A 16,344-nucleotide genomic window follows, 5' to 3' on the forward strand; every position below is an offset into this window, starting at 1 on the left:
CTCCACACTCAGTGTGGAACCCAGTCTATTGGGCTCGATCTCACAACCCCGAGATCATGACCTGAGCCAAAATCAAGAATTGGACGCTTAACTGGTTGAGCTACCCAGGCGCCCCAATAACCTGTATTTACTTTTTTTTTTAAAGATTTTTTAATTTATTTCTTTCACAGATAGAGATCACAAGTAGGCAGAGAGAGAGAGAGGAGGAAGCAGGCTCCCCGTGGAGCAGAGAACCCGATGCAAGGCTCAATCCCAGGACCCTGGGATCATGACCTGAGCCGAAGGCAGAGGCTTTAACCCACTGAGCCACCCAGGCGCCCCAGCTTCTATCCCTAAAGCATAACTGTGTTATATTGTTTAAGGGCAAAAACATAATTCTCTGTATGTACTATTTCCTTATTTATCCCAGATTGCCCTCCTGCAACGTAGGCTCCCAGTGGACAAGAACAGTGTTTTGCCTGGTACAAGACAGGCACTCGGTACATGAGTGAACGGATGAACAGTTCACTCACCACGTACCTCCCACTCTACTCCAACTGAACGCCAAAGAACACTGTTGTTCTTCATGTGCTGTAGGAGAATAAAGGTGTGCCTCCTTCCTCTATCAGGTACATGCTCCCAGAACACTATGTACAGAAGAGCAAGGAAGGATGCCACGGTGCTGTTTTTATTTCTGTACTATGTGCCACACTACCTGAAAGTCGAAATAGTCGATTCTGTCAGAGTATGCCTCTTCACTGTGCTTCAGGAAGTGGGACCAGACACAAAGGAAGCCATGGGAAATTGGGGAAGGGCCCTCCTTCCCTCAGCTGGGCCAGACACAGCCCAGCTTAGAGCAGGCCATGCCAGCCCTGCATCCACGAGTCTCCAGCTGCTTAAACCCGAAGTTCAGAAATGAGTTGGTGGACGGGCATGAGGAGAGCCAGTCCCTTCTCAGTGTTAATGCAAGTCCTGTGCACATCAGTTCCACAGCTAACGCCGATCACATGGGCTGGCTTCACCCTACACCACAGCCTGGGGTAGAATCAGGACATTCTGCTACTGCCACAAGTTTCAGGCTCAGTCCAACACAAGAAAATCTGGACCAGTTTAATACAGCGCAGTAAGCCCATAAAAAATGAAAGCTTTGCAAAGCTTCTTCTAGAAAGAGAATAACATGCCTAATACTCTGGGAGATTTCTAGTTACATTACCATCTATCAACACAGTATTCTAAATTATCTCTTTTATTACTTATAAAACTGTCCAGTTTCTAGAGTAGAGAAAAATAGGGGCCAACTGTCAAAGAAAGTATACTGAAGTATAGTAATTTACAAAGACCTAGAGGTTTTCTAAAAACGTATTTTAAAATTCAAGTCTTTGCCAAGTAGATGCCTAACAAAATTAGAACTGCAAGTAAATTAGGGTGATTATATAACTCTTGAGTTGCAGCAGTCAGTATTTAGAAAGACACGGAATTAAAAGAAAATCGCTTAGACAAAATGGAGGTGAATGTTATTTATACTGCTATATTCTTCTGGAAGAGTAACTTTGGCTCGTGAGCATAGGAGAGGACCTGTGTTTTTTTCTGAACATAATTTCTGCACAGCACCACCACTGGTGGTTATAATGTGGACCATTTTTCAGGGAAGGAAGCCCTTATAATCCATGTTCCAGATCCAAATGAAGAATCAAGCCTGCATCTTTCTGGAATGCGGGGAAATGTACATTCTGCACATCGGTGTCCTCCGAGACCCAGATGGGCTAGCACTGTGGCCTCTGCCGGGAATGCTGTGGTCTGTGCACCACAAAGTGTGTATTCACACAGGGTCTTTCTTAAGAACTCCAGGCTCAAGGTCTAAATAAAAAATTCAGGTAAAACTCCAATCACCGTGCCACAGAATCCTTGCAAACCTCCATGGCCACCTTTAATGATGTTTTTCCCCATTTCCCAACGTCTGAGGGCTTCCAAACCCCTCAAAATCTGCTTGCTCAAACCGCACCCACACTATCTCTCTTTCACTTGAAGCCAAATCTGGCATCAATGTTTTGTCTACTCAGCAGGAGAGTGATTTCAACAATCTCCTGCATTTTATAAGATCAGTTCATTCTTCCCAATATAATAATTAGTTTCAGATGAACCTGGTTGCTGTTCCTCGGCTCGATTCCACTGTGGTACGAGCAAGGAGAGGAGGCACTTCCTGCTGAGCTCTTTTTCGGAGCAAAGAATTTGGGTACTATCACAGGCCTGGGATAGAACCTTTGCGATTTACTTCTTTACAACTTAGCTGGCTTTTGATGACCTAGATGTTCCAAGAGATGGACTGAAATCATCATGACGGGAATCTTCTCAGTTTACTTTTAGAAAGGTTCGGATGAATTATTCCTCAATTTATCAAATAAATCATTAAGAACATAATATATATAAATCATTAAGAACATAAATCTCAGGAATACGAACAGTTCTGTATCCCTGCAAACACACCGAGGTTGCAAAGAGAAAGCCAACGTTGTTATCTGAATGTCTTACAAAACAATTAACTTTTTAGGAGGTAATAAATACCAGTGGGCAAGGACATACACCAACCCACAGCTAAGGATGTTAGAGAAATAACTGGAAAATCCCTGCTGACAGTGCTTCAGAGAAGAATCACACAAGACATGTTTACAATGGTGAAGACTATTGGTTCGTCCTGTAATCGAAACTGGCAGAGTCTTGAGTTGTATCAAGGAGGCTGCTTACAGGTTTCCTCTGGGTCTCCCCATGGACCTAAAATCATCATGTCCTGCATGTTTCCATGAATTAATTCAGTACCAGTAGTGGAATCACCTGTGAGTACTAGCATCATCATAAACTTAGGTCATCCTATGTGTAAATCCCAGCAATTCCTGAGCCGTGAATGCGGGCAGGAGTCACCTTGATACATACATGCCTGGAGGCCTTAAATCAGGAGTGTCTCATAGCGCCTTCCAGTCTTTGCTTGCTTCACAGAAAGCGATCTCCTCTCTGCTTTATCAGGAGATAATTATAGGCCTCCTGATGGTTTATCTTACCTTCACATGTACGGCCATCTGCAGAAATTGAGAAACCCTGTTCGCAGACACAGTGAAAAGAACCGTCTGTGTTGAGACACTCCCCACGAGGACCACAGCGTCCGGGTCGTTCACATTCATTAATATCTGGAATTGAAACGAATTCCAAATATGTGAAAAAAAATTTTTTTTCTTTGGTTTCATATGATAGCAGACATACAGTAAGCAACTCTGTTACAAAACGGTCGGACGCTTATTCTGTGGCCCAAATGCGCTATTTGTACCTACCTATACCAGACCACAAGTTTTAAGGGAGAAACAATTTTGGTTCAATTATATGAATAAGCCCACGTTCAACCCTTTTCAATTTACAAAAAAAAGCATTTTCATTTTCAGACGATCAACCTAAACATACTTTTTTTAAAAGACCTATTGGAGGCTTGAGGAACACTAAGAAACAATTCCTGAGAAATGGTCTTCATCCGTGAGCATGCTGTGTTCTTCTTCTTTCCCACAGCTGTTGGAGCCCCACAGCATTGTGTCCCCTCCACGCCGACTGACTCCCACAACGTGAACTTCTTAAGGGCAAAACAGGACATGCCTTACCAATAACCTTTGGTCCCTAAAGTAGCCCTTCACAATGTCTGCTGAATATATAAATGAAACAGCCTCCCATCTATACTTGGATGAAAATGGATAAAAGAAATAAAATACAAGAAAAAGAAGGTCTTCCAGATCAGGGAAGTTTTTATGATTTGCACAGCTTTGTGATGCCAATTTGTGAATGAGGGTCAAGGGCTTAGTGCAGTGCCTAACAAACAACGAGGGGTCAGCAAGTGGTAGTTATGATTATTAACACTCTTGAACATATAATGCTGTCCATGTGTGCTGACCGTCTTAGTGTTAAGTCTTGTGCTGACCTGCCTGTTCTCAATGAAATGTGATTACACTCCCCATGGCCAGGGTCACGATGCACTCTTAAACATTTCCAATGCATGAAGTGAAATGTTCTATCAAGCCAGTGCTAATTATTGTGGCTACGAGTGCCCACGTGACGATATAATAACTCCTGGAGAATGGTCACTTATTCACACCAGTACTGACCCATGCAACTACCTATCTGCACTGTGCTTTAATCAGTATTTTACTCAGCTGTGTCCCTTATTACACTGAGGGCTCCTTGAAGAGAACTACATATCTGAATGGAGTCCCCAACTCCTAGTACAGCACGTTCACAGTGTATTAGGGATGTCTGCCCACCACAAAATCCCGGGTATGGTCATTCTCTCCTAATTAAACCATGATTGGTTAAGGTACTCTTAGTTAACTGGGGCCATGAAAACTATCACAGGTCCTTGGAACCCTGCAGGCAGGAGCCCTTCTAAGGCCATTTCCTTACCTTCCTGAAATCTCCTTTACCTCTCAGTAAAGAAGTCCTTGATGCACCTTCTTAGAAGTTCATCTTTAATTCAATTAAAACTATTTACTGAATGCTTCCTATGACAAGTTTGGACAGGCTGCCATTATGAAGCTCACAGTTTAACAGGGGAGGCAGGAGCCAACATGAGTAGCTGTAAAGTTTAATGGGCACATGGAAAACGTATGGATTATGAGCCCTTTCCAGTGACCTCGAGAACATGCTTACCCATCAACCCTAGAGTTCTCCTCCAGAAAGTCGTCCCTTTCTCTGCACCCAGATCTCCTGGTGCTCTTCTTTTTGGCCTGTCCCCTTCACTGTGACAGATATTCTGTCAACACCACTGATTAACTCATCTGTCTATACCAATCCTTAACTCTTTACCATTCTGTTGGCCATATAATTCACAGTAGCTGGCTTATCCACAGCTGAATCAAAATAAGAAACCAAGCAGGAATTACTCATATTTCTTAACAATCTTCCCACTCTTGTTACTGTCACTGATTTAACAGCATTTCAAGGAAGAGCAATGAATCATTTTCTACTTGACTATTTCTCAATGTGACTTCACCCCGTGAAACCCTTCACTTCTTTTATAAAATCTCCAATACCTTTTATGATTCGTCCCAACCCATTGGTAATACCTTAGACTGGGCATCTTTTTTTTTGAACTCTGACCATCTCTTGGCTTTTAGTTTCATTTTTTCTTTCCAGCCTGCTGTGTTGGGTTACCTCTATCTGGGTAACAAGGTTCAATAAAGTTCCACTGGCCTGGGGGGTCAAGCCCAAGGTCCATATCTACCTTGTGGAGCCCAACAGGTTTTCCAAACCTCCTCCTTATTTCATCCTATGCCTCCATGTGGCCCTTTAAAAGCTGCCAACTTGCAGCTTTGCAGAGGGAATAATGCATGAAGGGCTTGCTTCAAGAGAATTCACTGATTAACAAATAATTGTCTAAAAAGTTTGATGACAGGAACTGAAGACGAATTCCCAGACTTTTTTCCAGGAAACCACTAAGAAAGAACAACACGAATATCTGGAACTAGAGAAACATATGCATTCAATTTGGGTTGTACTTATTGAGGCATTTCTAAACTATGCTGCTAGTAACTCAGCTGAAAGCCAGACTATATTTAAGTTGGGTTTCTTTCATGGGTCCGAGATTCCACAGAAATTCACAATTTGGCATCTGTAAGTCAAAATGCAAAACTGAAGTGTGTTCTGAATCTCAAATGTACACTGTCACATTCCTACAGAGACTATTAACATGGAATTGCATTGCTGTCTGCATATCAGCGTTAATTTTGCTGGGGGAAGAGACTCTTAAGACTTCCAAATGAAGATGCCCCACTGAATACGGAACTATCTTCAGGTTAGTAGGTAAAGTTTAAAGCTTGTGCCTGTCACACACTGTCATTCATATATGTCCCACGGTTATTAGCATGGGCGTCAATCCCATTTTCAGCATTAAAACAAACTCTGAAATTGACGCGTGGGTACAGAATGTGACCTGGTCATGAGCTTAGACAGAAGTAGGCTAGTAACCTTAGGCGGAGTGAAAGATCAGAAGGCTGCCTCCAGTGGCCCAGCCAGAGGGAGAGGATTTAAAACAAGATGAGTGTGCAGTGCCGTTATAAACAGCCTTTAATCGGAGAAGGTGGGTGATGGAGCAGATTCATAGATAATACTCCAAATGGCATTAAAACCTGTTTCAGGAATATTTTTCATTTGTTTGGATTTAAGTTTTTTAAGCAGACATATTCATTTATTCTGGAAAAAAAGAATCACCAATGTGACTGAGCATGAAGTCAATTTAATAAGGATTTACAGTTAATAAAACATGTTTGGAGAAGTGACATATTAGAGTTGATACCAAATCACAAATTTAATGTACTGAGAGAAGACAGTAGTATAATTAATAAATCAGATGACTAAATTACTTCCTTATGATTAAACTCTAGGAGTTTGTGAAATCTGCAATATGAAATCACTGTCCATTTAAAGAAGACTTATTTTGCCTCTGTTTAGTCAAAAATTGTGGAGGAGAGGAAGGAGGAAAGAAAGTATTGCTTTTAGACCCAAACGTGTGCAATAAAAACAGGATACCGGGGTTTTTTAGGGGGTAACTCTTGGCATTTTTATAGAAATCAAGATTCATTTGAGGATGAAAAACTTCCAAAATGGAAATAGTCACACAGTAATTTTATAATTCAAGTGTTTCTTCTCTATTGCATTAAATCCAAGCACATTTACTTTCTGCATTGAAAATACTGAAAAAATTTAAATTCACCTTACTGCATCACAATGACAAATGAATATAGGACATCCAATGCGGTACATCACAGTGTAGTTAAATCTTGGGATTGGGAAGTAAATTAATTTTTAAAAATCATGAGACAAAGGCCCATGTCTTTGGTGTCACAGGGACATATAGATGGTTGTGGATAATACTATGGATATAGGGTATAGTGTGATTCCAATGCTACATCTTAGAGGGTACACAAATCCTCCCTTTCACGTACTATATATCTGGGACATGAAAGAGAAGACATAATTGAGGACAATCCAGAATTAAAAAGTTATTCATGTCCAGTATCAGTGGAAAAGGAGAACTCCAACAACCTTAACTTATACGTACTTTGGGATATACTGCAGAGTTCGCTAATGGAGGGGAAACAATTAGGGATAAAAAATTATCCAAGTAGCAGAAATAAGTATAAAGGTAAATATAAGTGAAAGCCTTTGGTGGAAGAAATAGGTGTGGATTTATTAAGACTAATACAAAGGAAACCTTGCATGGCAGCGAGGTAGAGCTAAGAAAGTTGAGATGAAGGAGTTAGACAATCTGATTTTTAAAAAAAAGATTTTATTTATTTATTTGTCAGAGAGAGAGAGAGAGAGAGAGCACGCAAGTGAACACAAGCAGGGGGAGCAGCAGGCAGTGGGAGAAGCAGGCTTCCCGCTGAGCAAAGAGCCTAATGTGGGACTCGATCCCAGGACCCTGGGATCATGACCTGAGTCAAAGGCAGATGCTTAACAGAATGAGCTCCTCAGGTGTCCCGACAATCTGATTTTTCAGTCCCAGCATCACCAGTAATTCAGTGTACTATACTGGGGGAAAAATATGGAGTCTCACAGTCTTCTCCCTTTTTGCTATAAACGTAGTAATAATTGGTAGGGCAACAGAGGGAAGAATAGTGGAAAAAGATCTTGGGCTCAAATCTCTACTATTTATTTGGGAGGACCAAGCTAATTAATTTCTCTAAGCCTTAGTTACTCATGTGTAATGGATATAAGAAAAGCTGCCTCTTAAATTTTCCACAAATTCATGAGCTCCTTACAGCAACTGGCACATAGTAGGTGTTCAGTGAAAGCTCTTGTGATTGGTGCTGTATTCTTATAAGTACCTTGTGTCCTCTATACCTTTGGGAGATGCAATGTGATAGCACTTTGAAGAAAATAATAAAACCCTGCCCTCTATACCTCTAATTTTGGCCAAATTATTAATGAGTTTTTTTTTTTTTTTTTTTTAGGAAGAGAAAAAGCTGAATACTGGATAAAAACAGGGATCACAGGACGCCTGGGTGGCTCAGTTGGTTGGGCGGCTGCCTTCACCTCAGGTCATGATCCCAGCGTCCTGGGATCAAGTCCCACATCGGGCTCCTTGCTCGGCGGGGAGCCTGCTTCTCCCTCTGCCTCTGCCTGCCACTCTGTCTGCCTGTGCTCGCTCGCTCTCTCTTCCTCTCTCTCTAACAAATAAATAAATAAAATATATTAAAAAACAGGGATCACGGAAAGGAAGGATAAATACCATCCATGAGACAAAATGAAACATACCCACAAAAGACATTAAAAAAAACCAGAAGATAATTTTTAATGTAGCACCAAGATTGGTCCATGGAAGGAACAGCAAAGTACAGGTGATCTCAGCTACCACAGAAGTTTGCAGAGCTAGGACACAGTTTCAAAATGCCCGAGTTTCAGTTAATATGGAAAGTGAGAATTTTCCATACTTGATGTAGACCCAAGAAAGAGATTTCAAAACTATAATTTGGCATAGCTCATTTATCTATAAATGGATAAAGTCACAGACTACCATCAGGAGTCATCACAGAACTGAACTATGTAAATTAGGACTAAAAAGCAGAGAAGTACCTTGACATCCTTTATTGTCATTTAGCTGGAATCCATCTGGACAAGTACAATCATAGGACCCTTCAGTGTTAATACAGTCTCCTCCTTGGCAAACACTGTTGTCCTCCAAGCATTCATTGATATCTGTAAGTCAATTTTAACAATTTAAAAGACAGAATAAACTATATTTAAAAATTAAGCATTACTCTTACACGCGTTCATGTAAATGAGCATTATTTTACATCGTTCACAAGAACATAATGTTTAATGGAAGACAGCTTTTTAACTTTTAATTTTTTAAAATGAAACAATTTGAAAGGATTTTGGCTTTGAACAATAAATAAATTAAGGCTTTAACATCAAATGAAATTGGGAAGAGAAAACATCAAAGTCTTGTACTAAGCAATTTACTTGGCTGTTCTTGGTGACAAGAGGGAATAAAAATATTCTTTAAATATGTATTAAGAGGGGCGCCTGGGTTGTTCAGTTAGTTAAGCATCTGCCTTCGGCTCAGGTCATGATCCTGGGGTCCTGGGATCCAGCCCAGAGTCAGGCTCCCTGCTCAGCTGGGAGTCCGCTTGTCCCTCTCCTTCTGCCCCTCTCCCTGCTTGCACTCTCACTCTCTCTCTTAAATAAATAAATAAAATTTAAAAAAAAAATAAACAAATGGGATCAGGAGGGAAACAAATCATAAGAGACTCAATCTCAGGAAACAAACTGAGAGTTGCTGAGGGGTGATGGGATAGGACAGGAGGATAAGGTGGCTGGGTGATGGACATTAGGGAGGGTATGTGCTATGGTGAATGCTGTGAGTTGTGTAAGACTGATGATTCACAGACCTGTGCCCCTGAAGCAAATAATACATTACATGTTAATTAAAAAAAAAAAAAAAGAAAGAAAGAAAATAGAACTAACTTCCATCATACACTTTACCTATACTTTTGTGGGAATGTGAATCTTATTTTATTTCATTAAAGAAGAAGGCCACTCAAAATAAATAAATAAATAAATGGATAAATAAATATTAAGAATATCTTGAGCATCTAGGGGTGCCCAGGTGGCTAAGTTAGATAAGCATCCCATTCTTGATTTGGGCTCAGATCATGATCTCAGGGTCCTGAGACTGAACCCCAAATCAGGCTCTGCACTGGGTGTGGAGCCTCCTTAAGATTCTTTCTCTCCCTCTCCCTCTTCCCCCTCCCCCCCAAAATAAGTAATAAATAAGCAAAGAAAGCAAGTGGGGGTGGGGGGCTCGGTTGGTTAAGTGTCTGGCCCTTGATTTTGGTTCAGGTGATGATCTCAGTGTCATGAGACCAAGTCCTGAGTGGAGCTCACACTAGGCATGGAACCTGCTTCAGATTCTGTTTCTCCCTCTCCCTCTGCCCTTTCCCCCACCTCTCTCTCCCTCTCAAAAAAGAAAAGAAAAAAATGATGATTTGGAGCATCTATTTATACAAGATCCTGTACTATGCATTATAAGAAAATTTTTAAAGTATTTGGCATGCTTTCTGCTCCCAAACAGAAATGATTTAAATTATATTAATAAAAATAAACACAAAATATTACATTGCTTTGTAAGTCCAAAAAAATTCGACCCAAGAGTTGCCAAAATATATAATTACTTGTCAAAAGAATAGTACCAACTTCATGTGTCACATGGATTCAGATAAGAGATATCATAAAACCAAAGGTGGCTTCATGTCACAGGAGGGATTTGCTTGAAGCTGGGACAGCAGAGTAGAAAGTGGAGGAGGGGAGGAAGGGGGGGCTTTTGGCAGGAAGGGGCACCAGCAAGATCAAAAGCTCCACTGAAGTCACTTACTCAGCAGCTATCACCAATAGGTTTGAGGTTGACGGGATTTTTTAATGCATATATTTATAGCATATGCAACTAAACATGGTTTACATAACCAGTAATGAGTTCTGACTGTGAGCATGTGAGACAATTAATGACCCCCCTCACTGTGCGAACGCTGGGCAGATCTTTCACGAGGGCTGTTTATTACCACATTTACTTCCAGTCAGAGCTCATTACTCCTAACACAGTCCATGACTCCCTCTTCTGTTGTCTGTGCAGGACTTCAATTATTAGCACTGAAGAAAGCTAAGGAACAAAACCTTCTTTGTTTCTCAGAACTTGGCATATGATGGCATTTCTTGCCAATAATTATGATTGCTGCGAAAATGCACGAGAAGTTCCAGGAAGAGGTGAACATGGAGACAGTCGCAGTCTCAGTCTCCTCACTGTCCTGTTCAAAACGTTGGCACACCAAATTAAATTCTCCTCATGGAACCCAATCCACTTATTAATACCGTTCATGAGGCAAATAAAAGAGAAACAAGAAAACACCTCTACAGTTTTGCTCCACCAGAAGAAACACAAGTCAGCCTGTCCCTCTAGATTAAAATGTTTCTGAATACTGAGCCTAAAACATAAAACACAGCTGACGTGACTTTGTCACAACTAAAGTGGGGTATCCCTTCTTCTTTAGTGTGTTTTTCCAACTTCACTCAAGTAAAATTTACATACAAAAGATGCATCTAATTTTAAGAGTCTAGCTCAGTGAGTTTGAACAAATGTAGATACATTCTTGTGACCACCGTACAAAGTACAGACATTTCTTTATCCGTTTATATCTGTTGGGATCACTGCTGGATTCTTAACTCATTGCAAATGCAATCATTTTTTAAGGACCTGTGAGGTATCTCTGTAAGAATGTTATTCTGTAGTTAGAAAAATAAGGCTTGGTGATATTTCTCTTTGCTTCTTTTTCCAGTCTGCCCTGAAATTTCCATTCCTAATTAACCACGAAAGAGACACTACAGGAAAATTATGCACAAGCAGAGAAGAGCATGCAGGAACCAGGGTCTCCCATGACGTCTGAAACCTTCAGGTTTCATTCCCATGCCAAAGAACGTTTTATTCGCCAGCTAACTGACACTTGGCATATCAAGATTTCTAAAAGTAGAAACAAACTTAATAGAGAATATTTTTTAGATTTAATATAAATTTTTAAATTTTAGATATAAAATAGATATAAGTTCCTTGAAATATTTTAGGTATTTATTTTTGATATAAATTCTATGAAAATAATTCATAAGCTCCAACTCTCCGATTTTTTTTTCAATAATGATTGTGCCACATGGGGATAAACGCTAGTCTGCTGTGTATGAATCTCTGCCATAAAACATGGATTAAGTGAATATATTAGATCAACCATTAAAAAGAAAGCTGTAGGCATTTCCATCACCCTAAAGTTTTCCTTGTGCCCCTTTTCTGTTTGGCTTCTTCTGGTCAGCACAGTGTTTTTGAGACTGACCTAAGTGACTGTGTGTACCAATAGCTCTCTCCTCTTTATTGCCATGAAGTGTTCTACCGTATGAATGTGCCCCAATTTGTTGACCCATTCACCTTTGATGAGTGTCCGGACTGTTTATAGCTTGGCTATTATGAATACAGTTTGTGTAAGACTTTGTGTAATCACAGGCTTCCATTTGCCTTGAGTAAATTCCTAGGGGAAGTGGCTGGATCTATAGTAGGTCTAAATTGGGACGGAGCGGCCCCCTGAAGTGGTTGCGCCATTTTACTTTCCCATCGGGCAGCCATGAGAGCTCCAAGTTTCCACACTTATTCTAACAGCTCCACCGCTGTTTTCATGGGTGTTATGTAGGCCTTTGGTTTTTAGATGTACCTTTCCTTGTTCTGTAGGAAACTGGGATAACCAAGGAAAGGCATATTTCATTGTCAGCATCGTGTGAAGAATCTCAACTTAAAAAAGATCAAGGAGAGTCCTAAGAACACGAATTTCACCCACAAGGGAAACACTACATTACCGAGATGTTTGCCTTCGCATATCAAAGTGCGTCAGCTTTGTTCGTACTACTTTAAAATCATTTGATTTTTTTCAAAATCTAAGAGAACCTGTGTGAGGAAAAGAAACAGTATTCTAAGTGTTTATAAGTGATTGTATAGATTTGAAAACACTGCATTACATTAGAGCGCAATTTAGTCTAAATTTTTTGAAAGACCTTTATCTTCAAAAGCAAAAAAAAAAAAAAGAAAAAAGAAAAAGAAAAAGTAGGTTGAAGATTGAGAGAGAGCCCAACATGGGACAGTTCTGTACCACTGCCTAGGGTGGTGTGACAGAGCCCTTCCAGGATTTGGGCAGGAGGCTTTAAGGAAACAATGTCAACCTTGGTCATACCCTCACTAAGAATGCACTGGTCAAAGTCACCAGGGATCCCCACACTGCTTAATCCCTGGTTGATTCTGGTCCTCATTCTTTAATTTTTTTAAAAAAATTTTTAAAGGTTTTATTTATTTATTTGACAGACAGAAATCACAAGTAGGCAGAGAGGCAGGCACAGAGAGAAGGGGAGGCAGGCTCCCTGCTGAGCAGAGAGCCCAATGCGGGGCTTGATCCCAGGACTCTGAGCCACCCAGGCGCCCCTCTGGTCCTCATTTTGCTGAGCAGCAATGTTTGACATAGTTCATGACTCCCTCCTCCCAGAAAAGTTTTCTTCTCTTGGATTTTGATTTCCTTCCTTCCTGTCTTGCCACTTGTTCTTAATCCCTTTGCTTGCTTCCTATCCTCCTCCTCACTTAGCATGACGGGCCAGAACTCCATCTTTTAACCCCTTCTTTCTTCTAGCTATGCTCACTCCCTCGGTGATGTCTTCCAAATTCACAGCTTAAACACTGGCTACGTGTTAATGACTCACAGCCTGGGACTCAACCCTGAATTGTACACACACCAGTCCAACTGCCTCTCAGAGATATTCGTCTGGATACTCATGATAGGCACCCCGAATTTAAAGTGCCCAAGTCAAACTCCTAGTTTCTTCCACAAAGCCTATTTCTTGGCACCTCTGCACCTGCTATTCCTTTGAATGGAATCGTCTTGCTATCAATAGCCAAATGCCATGATCTCAAGGCAGCCTCTGTAAGATCAGCCCCATCCCCTCTCCCCACTCTCCATATACCCCCGTTTTTTCTCCATAGCATTTATTGTCACTTAACAAACTACATATTTTACTTATATATCATGTATATCTCCCTCACTAGAATGTTAGCTCCACAAAGGGAGGCATTTTTGTCTGGTTTATTGCTGTATATCCTATACCTAGAACAATACCTGGGACATCCTGGGCACACAATTATTCGTGGAATGAATGCATGCATGAAAAGAATGAATGATTTTGACTTGGAAAGAAATGTCACGAGGAAACAAATACAAGCACTTCTTTTCTCGCCTTTTTTTGATTTGGTCCCCCAAAAAATGACCAAGAGAGAGGGGCCAGAGAAAAGCAGAGTAAGTCCTAAATCTTTTTCAGGCTTTGCAAGGGACTAGCATGGACCAATCACAGTGATGGGCTGGGGAAGGTGCTAAGGTGGGGCATGGAAGGAGAGATTGTATCTAGAAGGGGAATAAGTCAGAAGCAGAGCCTTTGGGGCGCCTGGGTGGCTCAGTGGGCTAAAGCCTCTGCCTTCAGCTCAGGTCACGATCCCGGGGTCCTGGGATTGAGCCCCGCATCGGGCTCTCTGCTCCACGGGGAGCCTGCTTCCTCCTCTCTCTCTCTCTGTCTGCCTCTCTGTCTACTTGTGTGATCTCTGTCTGTCAAATAAAGAAATAAAATCTTAAAAAAAAAAAAAAAAAAGAAGAAGCAGAGCCTTTGAAGACTGAGATGCCAAGATCTCTAATAACCACGACAATGGAGGCCAGCCTTCACAGACCAAATGGCTACTGAGCGTGTTGGAGCAAGTAACACACAGAGATTATCACAATACTTGGGATTCTGACTTCCGGAAGGACTGAGAATAAACACTGCAAGAAAACAAGGCCTTTGGCAGAGTTACAAGAGGGATGTTACACATGTAAATATAAGAGCCAACAAGAAAGATGGTTCTTCCTCCCACAGCTGGGGGAGGCATGTGAACAGCAAGGGCTCCGTTAATTACAGCTGAATACCACTGGGGAGGGGCGGAAACACTACTGGTTGGGAATTAGCAGGCTGAAGTGCTATTAAGAGTTTCAAAGACAGCACTGAATTACTTGAATGGACTCCAACCCTATTTATAACCTAGAACACTAGGGAAATTATCCCTGACTTTAAGAGAAAAAGGACCAATTATATACTCCAAAAGAAGCCTTCTTATCGAATATCTGTGTTAACAATGATGAAAGTGGGCTAAAAGCTTTTATTTGGCTTTTCATGTGGTTGATGTTGACAGACTAAAAATCTGGACTTCTGATGAAATGGGCAACACATTAAAACAGCCGAAAGAGAGCAACATGCCCTCCACCGAGGACCAGTCAATGGCCTTGGTTGCCCCCTGGGTCGGTCAGGGGTTAGGACAGAAGAGATGCTGGTGGTTGGCTTAGGTTTTCAGGGCCTTACCATGTGCCCCGTCACCTGTTCACTCTGGAAGAGGTTCCTCCATGGCCGGTCCCCAGCTACACACTTGCCTCTCCCAGCTTGGAAAGCCACTGTGCTGAGTCATTAACTGCTATCCATAAGTTATAGAGTTCCCAACACACAATTTTTCAATCAAATTTCATTATCTTGATTCATCACTTGTTTGCCTGTTTTTCAATACGTATGTTGATTACACCTCTTGACTGGAGTGAAGACCCGTTTGAACACCATCATTACCTTTGGATCAAATCCTAGATGATTTACTTATTCAGCAATAACATTCATTTTAAGGCCTCTGAAACTGCCCCGATTGCCCTCTGGAAGGCTGTCTCTGGTTGTGCCAGGTTCTCTGATCAGTAAAGTAGGGTGCTAGGAAGTATAATAGCTCTTTCCCAAACAAGAGGGATGACAAGTGAGAAAGTATCATGGCCATTTTTCAATGTGCGTCACATTTGTGTCACAAAACCCCTCACCAAAAAGCTCATGTGCTTCTCTCCAAGGTGGGGTTCAGCCCCTCACTCACAGACTCTAACTCTCCATGTGAGGCACAACCCTGCCTCGTTCACATTTCTGGTTACACAACTCACAGCGTCTACATGCGGGACATCAGAGGATGAACAGGAAAAAACACAGTGAATTGAGCAGACAATGAGCACAGAGAATTCACGTGTGATGGTGGGGAAAGACCAGCTCAGCAGCCCTGACCCACCCCGAGGCTGTGAGGTACAGCAGGTGGTGGGGTAGTGGGTGGCTAACAATTACCCGGTGCTGTACACCTGGGGTATCTTTTAGAAATACTTATGCAGAAAGCTCAAAACTGAATAAAACTTAGCTCACAAAAAGCTTCACAGTTATCTGGAAAATTAACTTGTGTTTACGTATTTAGATGCTGGTCCTGCTTAAATAAGGTATTACCGTTCAGAACTACAGACCTGGGATAAACCATCTGAAGCAGAGAAAAGTGAAACTGATTCTTTCTGCATTTAAGCTGGAATCACACTTCTAAAACCCAGCTTTGAGCAGTGCAACGGAAACCTGGATTCTACTGGCTTCTTTTCGTTATTTGTGTGACCACAGGGGAATGATTTTGCAGGAACCTAGTGTCCTGACTGTGAGGTCAAAAGGTTGAACTCAAGGACAGAAGGCAGGACGATGTCCAGATTTCTCTGGGATTCTGCAGTCAGGAGCAGTTCTCACCTTCACAGTGGTCCCCAAGGGCGGATGCTCTGTAGCCTCGGTCACAAACACAGAGGAAAGAGCCCTCTGTGTTCCTGCACTGTCCATTACTGCAGAGATGATGGTACTGACACTCATCAATATCTACGGGGCAAGAGAGTAAAAGGAAATTGTGTGAGTGGTACTCTA

At 41.5% G+C, this 16,344-nt stretch overlaps 1 protein-coding gene across 4 annotated transcripts in view; it reads right to left on the reverse strand.

Annotated features, from left to right (window-relative positions):
* LTBP1 (latent transforming growth factor beta binding protein 1) overlaps window positions 1–16,344 on the reverse strand; it is a gene marked incomplete at its 5' end in the record, with an annotated part of 397,053 nt that overhangs the window by 72,002 nt on the left and 308,707 nt on the right. For all 4 annotated transcript variants that reach the window (XM_080814316.1, XM_080814315.1, XM_080814314.1 and 1 more), the window contains 3 exons: window positions 3,033–3,158; window positions 8,584–8,706; window positions 16,177–16,299. In XM_080814316.1, the coding sequence (XP_080670442.1) occupies window positions 3,033–3,158; window positions 8,584–8,706; window positions 16,177–16,299 (372 nt within the window). The remainder of the gene's footprint in view (window positions 1–3,032; window positions 3,159–8,583; window positions 8,707–16,176; window positions 16,300–16,344) is intronic.

The sequence above is a fragment of the Martes martes genome (genome assembly GCF_963455335.1).
Source record: "Martes martes genome assembly, chromosome: 9".
Lineage (NCBI taxonomy): Eukaryota > Metazoa > Chordata > Mammalia > Carnivora > Mustelidae > Martes > Martes martes.